Consider the following 9,847-nt stretch of genomic DNA (forward strand, 5'->3'; position numbering starts at 1 on the left):
TAAAAGAAAATGGGTAGGTGAGTAAGGATTTTTGGCCTATTGATATAGCAATACTATGTAGTTTGAGGTTGTTGTTTAACTTTTATGGAGTATAGTTTGATCGGGTTACATGTAGTTCTTCATGTGATTGTTATTGAGTTTGAAAATTGTTGACTTTAAAGATATTGTTGGATTTTGAATCATTATTTGAAATTAATCTATGACTGATTGAACCCAAAAAAAAAAAGGGTATGTGATTTAACTCCAAATAAACTGTATTTGGATATGTAAATTTGGATTTGAAAATGAAATTAAAATTTATAGATTTAAATTGATCTCAAGGTATGGGAACTTAATTAATATTCAAAACTCTCTTTGTAAGAGTTAAACTGATTATACCTGAGCAATTATGGACCTTTTATTAGATATTAGTTAACAGCAGCAACAAACACTCGGATGGACACATCTACACCCAATCTGCCGCTGCAAACTGTCATAAACTGTAGAATTGAGAACTAGCAGCCAACTCTTATATACAAGCTCAACCAAGAAATGAGAAAATAGAACTGCAAACTGACCTCTCCCTCTTACAATATCCATTATTTAGAAAGTCAGTTTGTATGGTTTCTTAATATAGAAGGTCAAAAGGATACTTGACAATAGTTTAAGGGATCACTGTGTAAATACCCTTTTTTTTTGGGTCCAAAAGTTGAAAGAACTAGGGTTCAAAAACGTGCACTTAAACCAAGTAGAATGTTCTGAATTTTTCTTGGTACGATTTTTTCTTTTTAAACTGTATAGTGATCAAGTACTCCAACCATATAACCGTTAACTTCCCACCATGACTATCGTTGAACACTTGAGCCAAAAAGTTCACAATACCACTTATTATGCCACTACACCCTACTACTCGAAGAAACTCATTACCCCACACCAAAACAAATATACACATATACGAAAATTCTATACCATCTATACTATTATATATGTGAGCACCTAAATTGGTGTCTTGAAGCTTTGTCTCTCTTCATGCTAGGTGTCCAGTGATCTGTCAAAAACCAAAAAAAAAAAAAATACTAGAGAAGAGAATGGGCCAACACTTAGAACTGAAGACCACAAATTTAATAAGGAAGAATCTTATCACTTGAGATTACAACTAACATATTTTAAATATTTTATTTGTTTTTATCTACACTATTATATATGTGAGCACCTAAATTGGTGTCTTTTAAGCTTTGTCTCTCTTCATACCAAGTGTCTAGTGATCTATCAAAAACCCAAAAAAAAAAAAAAAAATGCTAGAGAAAAGAATAGGCCAAGACTTGAAGTTAAGAGCACAAATTTGATAAGGAATAATCTTAACACTTGAGATTACAGCCAATATATGTTAAATATTTTATTTATTGAACTTGCACATGCATCACGTGAGCCACCTACTATCTTTTATAAGTCCTACAACAAGATGTTAATTATTATTACCATTTGTTTTGAGAGATAGAGGAGTGATTGAAATTGAGATGGAGGTAAAATTTATTAATATTGTATTAGTGTTTTAATGCTATGGAATATATGTATCATATACACTGTTAGTTACACATTTTTAAAAATTTTAACATTATTAGAAAATATGTAATTTTATTTATGAAGTACAAATTATGTATCAAAAAACAATCCGTAATATTCGTCACAAATGATGCAAGAAAAAAATGCAATATATGCCTCAAAAAATAAGTAAAAAAAGTTATATATGATACACAACTACTTAATATTTATTATAAAAATACATAACATATATTACAAAAATATGTAAAAATTAGGATTGTACACGGATCGGATTGATCAAGTTTTAGAGTAAATTAGGAACCGAACAGTAGGAACTAGTATATATATATATATACTGCAAACTGATAAGGAACCAAACAGTAGGAACAATAGGAACACGAATCGGATTCTTCTATGTCTTGTTCTTCATCACAATTGGTCGATCAAGTAGTTTGACATATCTAATGCTTTCCTTCATGGAGTTCTTGAAGAAGAGGTGCATATGTTGCAGCCTCTTGGCTTTTTCATCCTACTCAATCCACTCATGTCTGCAAACTTCACAAGGCCTTATATGGGCTCAAACAAGCACCTAGAGCCTGGTATTGCACCTTCTCTGCATTTATTCTATCTCAGGCGTTTTAGAATAGTAAATGTGATTCATTTGTATTCATTCAGAAGTCTGATAGCACTATTACTGTGCTTTTAATCTATGTTGATGACATATTACTCACAGGAAATAATGATGCTCATATTACCTCTCTTATTGCTCATATGCATGAGGTTTTTTCTATGAAAGAATTGGGTCCTGTGTCCTATTTCTTGGGCATTTCAGTTCAAGCTATTGCTACTGGTTATACAGTTTGTTAACAAAAGTATGCTCTTGACATACTTGTGCGAGCTGGATTAGCTGAATGCAAGCCCTGTTCTTCACCTATGTCTGTCAAGGCTAGTCTCACTAGTTCTTTCACTGAATTGTTTGACAATCTGTCTCTTTATCGCAGTATAGTTGGGGCTTTGCAGTACTTAACTATCACCAGACCTACCATCTCATTTACTGTTAATCAGTTGTGTCAACATATGCATGCCCCCAACTTGGGTCATTTTTCTGCTGTTAATCAGTTGTGTCAGCTTCTGTTCCTATATATGTCTATTAGAGATATTAGATATTTGTTAGAGTTAGATATTAGTTAGAAGATTGGTTAGAAGTTTGTTAGACAAGTTGTTAGATAGTTAGACAGTCATTATACAAATGTCTATATAAACAATAATGTAGCTACAATACAAGTATTGAATAAAGAATTGAGGAGTTCATCTTTTTTTCATTGTGATGAAGAGCAAGACAAAGAAGAATCTGAATACAGTAGCAGTTGAAGTCACAGCTTATGTTGCTACGGTCTAAGACATTAGTACCACCACTATATTAGCAGCACTCACGCCCATCTCACAGCTGCAGCTTCAGATCTAGCTCAGTTTCTGTTGGTATATCTGTCTATTAGAGATATTAGATATTTGTTAGAGTTAGATATTAGTTAGATATTTCCAAACTAAAATCAATCAAGTTTCTGTCAATGATCCGGTTACATAACCTGCATCAGGTTCGAAGATGCCTGGATTAGTAGGCTTACAGCAACAGCTTCAGTGGTCTAGTACATAAATCTATTGGGATGGTCTGATTCTTATTCTGTTCTATTCTAGCTTTCTGGGTGAGCAGCTGCTGCTTTGTGTCATTAATCCTGGTTATTGCCTTGGTTCTGGCCCTGGCGAGCAGCAGCAGCAGTATTGGGTTTGGTTGGAGAGCTCCTGAGAAAGTTGTTACTCTTGTATAGTTGCCTACTGCTGTGTGTACAGAGGTGTCACACAGGGGAGGCTAACTGCTAGCTGCTGTGTTGTACTGCTATTGCTGCTGTTTTATTCTAGAAAGAACAGTTGTAGTTACAGAGAAGAAAGTTGGACTAGGAGGGTAGAAGATCTGTAAAGACCTGCATCTGGAATCTGCCATAGGCTGTAGAGTAGAGAAAAGTAGGATATTAGCCAACTTTTCGATGCAGGCCTCAACCTAGAACCAACCTGGATACACCTCAAAAAAGCACATAGCTAGCCAATGAGACTTCAATACCCTGGATATGGAGAAAATGAGACCATAACAAAGAGGGACAGATCAACCTGCAAGTATACATGAAACCTTTTTTTGGGTGAATAAGTCATAAATAAAAACAAAGAGCTCACATGACTAGAAGGGGCATAAGAGGCATACCGCAGGCCTTACACCACCACTATATATGAACAAAAACCAGCCAAAAGCCACACAAAGGCAAGAGAAAGCAAACAAAAAATAAAAATAACAACCAAAAATATACAGCCCCAATACACAAACACTAGGGACTAGAGTTTTCTCTAAGCTATGGAAAACATTCCAAACGAAACTGAGAAGACTTAGACCAAAACAAGCTGCACATCAGATTTGGATCCTTTTAATGTGTTCAGGGTCCCCATACCAGCTGTATGTGGACCATGAACTCACCCTATAATCCCAAACGCTGAATCAATGTCAGCACAAAGATACGAGCATTTTCCCTTGCACAGCCCGCAAGGGTAGGCCACAAAATATTCACCTGAACATCAATACTAGTATAGACTAAATAAGAATGACTTTTACAATCAAAATTAAAGGATTTCTTCACACTTGAGGCGCTTAGAGCAGCCATCATCCCTTGCTGCCAGATTCCTAATTCCAGAGGACAAACTGCCAGCAAGTGTTCCCAGTGGCAGAAGACATCCGACAGACATTTTATGTAACCCTTCTTTCCAGCAACAGACTTGAAACAAACACGCAACCCGATACATGAATTCCTATCACAGCTAAGAACCAATGCTCTATGCCATCGGCAAGAAAAAGCTTTACATACGAACCACAAACAGCCCACATTATATGAACTCACATCACTCAACCCATAATATGAGACCTCACTACACTCTAGAAATGTTGACAGCAAGCAACTTGCAAGATAGAACAACAATTCATAAACATGTAAACAAGTTAGCAACAAAACTCTCTCAATATGGGCAGTGAAAGGTATGTGATTTAATGTCCTCCCTACACTCAACCCTCTATGATATGGTCTAGCTCCCAGAACAGCACCTTTCAACCTGCACATTAACCAAACAATTAGATAACACTCTATTTATGCTCCCATTCACTCAACCCACTTGAAGTGATCTCACATCCCTAAAAACTCTTCTAATCGGATCCAGAGAGGTAACTCTATTCTTCAAAATTGAATCTGGCAACCTCCATGTCTCCAGAAACAACCTATCACTTTGATTACTATTTAGGTTAGTAACAGAAAACATTCGAAATCGAACCATATCAATTATTTACTTAATAACCACCTCCTCGGGGAGGAACTCCCCATTAAAAAATCTGTTATTTTTGGTCATCCACAATTGGTAAACTGTGCAATTAAAAACCAATCTGGAAATGACCGACCCGAGGGATTTACCCCAAATTTGTTGAGACAGAAGTTGAACTAGCTCAAACCATGGCAGATCTGGCCAAGAAACATTTAACTTTATTTTCATGACATTCCACACTCTATCAGAGAAAGGGCAGTGGAAAAACAGGTGGTTGTGATCTTCATAAGGGTTATAGCAAACATATTAGTTTAGTTATTTATTTATTATATGTATTTTTATTTGATTTGGATATTGCTTTGCTGTTTATTACAACTATATTTGTTTTATGAAAATTCATGTATATTATGATTCTCTTTCTTTATTGCATTCTTGTTTTTTTTTACTCTAATCATATGATCTTCTCATTATACATGACCATTTATAGGCAATTTTATATTTTTGCGTTCTTATGAAAGTTAAGACAATGGAATTGATGCCTATAAGACACTTTTAAAATATTCATTACAGTTATCACAAAATGTCTCAAACCTTAATATAGCCTTGGTGTAGCATTGCCTACGACTAAAATTCATAAAGGTCATGTTCGAACACCTGTATGTTTATGTATCATAGTTTATTAAGAAATCCCTATTTTCACTATTTAGATGCACTTCTATTTGTGTGAAATTTCCATGCACTTCTATTTGTGTGAAATTTCTCCACCTTTCTGATCTAAGCAACTATATGTATTACTTGGCCATATTAGGAAAACAATTACTTCGCGATTAGTGATGGAGAAAGATTGGGTACATCTTAATAGGTAATGAAAATTATATTTGGAACCTATTGTGCTTAAAATATTCATTCTCAAATGTTTTGATAAATTTGGACTTTGAATGGTAAAATAGAACTACAGATGAATACATGAAAGCAGCATGGAATTTTGTGGACATGGCTAAAAGGAATGCAGGGTATCCAGAGAAGATTATATGTCCTTGCAAAGATTGTCGAAACTTAAGTCACCATTGTATTGAGGTTGTGTATGAGCATTTGGTCATAAAGGGAATGGATGAAACTTATACAAATTGGTTTCATCATGGAGAACAACCACATGTCAGTGACAAACCTGATATTGAAATGTTAGGCTCATACAATTTATTTAAAGCTGCATGTGCGCGAGATGACAATTATGAAAAATCTGTTGACGAGAGTGGGGATGAGGATTTTTTCAAATTACTGGAAGATACAGAAACTCCATTATATTTAGGTTGTGAAAAATACACAAAGTTGTCAGCAATTGTAGCTCTTTAGAAGCTCAAAGCTGTAAATGAATGGTCTGATAACAGTCTTAATAAACTTCTGGAGATATTACATGATATGTTACCAATGGAAAATGTCATTCTGAAGTCTGTATACTCTGTGAAAAAATTTGTCAAAGCATTTGATTTAGGGTATGAGAAGATTCATGCTTGTATGAATGATTGCTGTTTGTTTAGAAAAGAGAATGCTGAAATGGAGAGTTGTCCAAAATGTGATTTTTCACGATGGAAGGTCGATCAACGCACCAATAAAATTAAAAAAGGTGTTCCTGCTAAAGTGCTAAGATATTTTCCTATAATCCCAAGGTTTAGGAGGATGTTTAGGTCATCACAAATGGCTGAAGATTTAAGGTGGCATTCTGCTCATAAAAGTGAAGATAGCAAGATGAGACACCCAGTTGATTCTTGCTCATGGGACTTGGTAAATAATAAGTGGCCACTCTTTTCATCAGATCCTCGCAATCTGAGACTAGGTCTAGCGGCTGATGGTTTCAATCCATTTCGTAATTTGAGTTCTACGTACAGTTGTTGGCCCGTGATGCTAGTTGCATATAACTTCCCACCATGGTTATGTATGAAAAGAGAAAATGTTATGTTGACATTATTGATCCAGGAAAAAAGCAACCAGGTAATGACGTTGATGTATATTTACAACCGCTTATAGAAGACCTGCAAGAGTTGTGGAATAATAGGGTGAATATTTATGATGCTTTCACAAAAACTGTTTTCAATTTGAGGGCAATTTTGTTATGGACAATAAATGACTTTCCAGCATATGGAAATCTCTCTGGGTGTACTACGAAGGGTAGAATAGCATGTCCTATATGTGGCAACAATACATATTCACAGTGGCTAACATTTAGTAGGAAGTTTGCATACATGGGCCACAGGTGCTTCCTTCCGCCATCTCATCCTTTTCGAAAGAAAAAAACTTGGTTTGATGGTAAGGAAGAAAAGAGAAGAAATCCAAAAATCATGACTGGCAACAACATTTGGGTTTCTATTAAAGACATGAAGAATGATTATGGAAAAAGTGGAAAGAAGAAGCGAAAGCGAGATAATGAACCTATTCAAACGTGGAAAAAGAGGTCAATTTTTTTTTGAATTACCTTATTGGAAGGTAATCGTTATTGACTATTTTGATATATCTTATTTATTTATTTATTTATTTATTTATTTTTTTGAGTTTTTGATAGTAGCAATTTTATAAGTGTTTTTATAATGAATTCTCAGGAACTTACATTACGTCATAACTTAGATGTAATGCATATAGAGAAAAATGTTTGTGAGAGCATCATTGGCACCTTGTTGGATATCAATGGAAAATCGAAGGATGGTCTCAATGCTCGTAAGGATTTACAAGAAATGGGAATACGACATGACTTGCATCCAGAAGACCATGGGAATAGAACATACCTCCCTGTAGCTGCACATACACTATCAAGGACTGAAAAGAAAATATTTTGCAAGAGGTTATTTGACCTGAAGTTACCTGATGGGTATAGCTCAAATATTGGGAATTGTATATCGATGGAGGAATGCAAGATTATAGGCCTCAAATCCCACGATTGTCATGTTCTGATGCAACAATTGTTGCCTGTAGCTTTGAAAGGATTAATGCCGAAAGGACCAAGAAATGCCATACTTCGGTTATGTTCATTCTTCAACAGAATATGTCAATGAGTCCTTGATAGAGAACAAATAGCGGCCCTCGAAGAACAAGTCATTGAAACCTTATGCATGTTTGAAAGGTTCTTTCCACCTTCATTCTTTGACATCATGATTCATTTAACAATTCACATAGGATGAGAAGCACGATTATGTGGACCAGCCCAATACCGTTGGATGTATCCCTTTGAAAGGTGAACACCTATTTCATGATTATTAAATATGACTATGTGTTAAGAAGTATCATTTTAATATGATGTTCATTTTTCTGAAGATATATGAAGATACTCAAAGGATATGTTAGGAATCCTGCACGACCTGAAGGCTGCATCGCAGAATGCTATCTTGCAGATGAGTGCATGTCATTTTGTAATAAAAATATGAAGACAACTATTGAAGTAGATTATCAAGTAGGCCGCAATCAAGATTTTGATAATGATGTGATTCTTGAAGGTCGTCTAATTTCTGGTGGAACATCAATCACATTGAGTGATGAATTGTTGGAAACTGCACATCGTTGCGTGTTGTTCAATACAGCTATAGTGGAACCCTATTTGGAGTAAGTATGATAGAATTTCCAATGCATAATTTACTACGTACCTGATATCAGTTATAAACCACTTACGTATTTTGGTTTCAATCAAGATGCATTTAGAGGACTTAAAGCAATCAAATAGGAGCCTTGGTCTTCAAAAAAATAAAAGCTTACTTTTGAAGCGACATGCTGAAAATTTCGCAGCATGGTTAAAGGAAAAGGTTACATGTCATTTCAAATCTGTTTGTCTAGAAGAATATAATAACATAACATATGAATTTATTTCCTTATTTTTTAACAGATTCAGTTTCATACCCCATCAACTAATGAGTTGGACAATGATGAGGTGGACAAACTAAAATGGCTTGCATATGGTCCTAGAAAGTATGCAATGTCCTATAATGGATATATAATTAATGGGCAGCGATTCCACACAAGGGAAGCAGAGAAGTCAACTCAAAATAGTGGTGTTTCTATTGAAGCTAGCACCATGTGCAGAGCAAGTGCAAAGGACACTTCACAAGTTGTTGATGTCGTTGCATATTATGGTGTGATCAGAGATATAATTTTATTAGATTACCATACATTTCAACTTCCAATATTCAAGTGTGATTGGGCAAATATTGGACATGGTGTTAGATTTGAAGATGGTTTTACACTTGTTAATCTACCCCAAGATGAGAACCAATATGAGAGGGAGCCTTTTATATTGGCCTCACAAGAAAAACAAGTGTTTTATTCGAGAGAAACTGATTCATCAAATTGGTATGTTTTACTAAAGGCACCGCCAAGAGGTTATTATGAGTTGGAAATGTATGATGAGAATGAGGATATGTCTTCCAGGCCACAACACGTTTCATCACTTGATTTGAACATTGATGATGATAATGACGAAGGCAGTTTTGTGAGAGAAGATTGTGAGGGCATATTGGTGTGATTTGTGTGCTACTCTTGAAAAGATTGTAGTTTTTATCTCAAGTCTTTTTTAGTTTATAATGTTATTTTGAAATTCCTTTGTAAAGCACTAGTTTACATTCTAAATTTGTTTCAGAATTATTTATGGTGGTTTGAAACAAGATAAAAGAGTTTTAACTTATGATGAATGTATAATATTGCACTTTAAAAGTTTTCATTTAAAATTTTTTGGGAAATGATGGTATGTACAGGGTTTTTTTGCTTGGTCATTTCTATCACTTTTGTAGCCTTTATGTATTTATAAGGTATACAACTCAATTCTTGTTTCAAAATACTTTCTTTATTTCAATTCATTTGTCTAACTAAGTTTGGAATTTGATGCTATGTTATTATTTTGTTGAATAGGTTGGCTACCATGGTTGCTAGTTGTAAGGGGAGGTTACGTCCAAGGCAGACATCAAGTGAAGTCTCTCTTGAAGGACCATCCAACCTCTTG

At 34.9% G+C, this 9,847-nt stretch overlaps 1 protein-coding gene across 1 annotated transcript; it reads left to right on the top strand.

Moving 5' to 3' along the window:
• Nucleotides 1–6,300: 6,300 nt before the first annotated feature.
• Nucleotides 6,301–9,373, top strand: LOC145795897 (uncharacterized). Its single transcript, XM_082880836.1, has 5 exons — nt 6,301–6,736; nt 6,847–7,321; nt 7,430–7,882; nt 8,176–8,422; nt 8,738–9,373. The coding sequence occupies exons 1-5, from the start codon at nt 6,301–6,303 to the stop codon at nt 9,371–9,373; spliced, it is 2,247 nt and encodes a 748-aa protein (XP_082736962.1).
• The last annotated feature ends 474 nt before the right edge of the window (nt 9,374–9,847 follow it).

Source organism: Camellia sinensis, chromosome 7 (genome assembly GCF_055761805.1).
Source record: "Camellia sinensis isolate YWXY chromosome 7, ASM5576180v1, whole genome shotgun sequence".
NCBI lineage: Eukaryota > Viridiplantae > Streptophyta > Magnoliopsida > Ericales > Theaceae > Camellia > Camellia sinensis.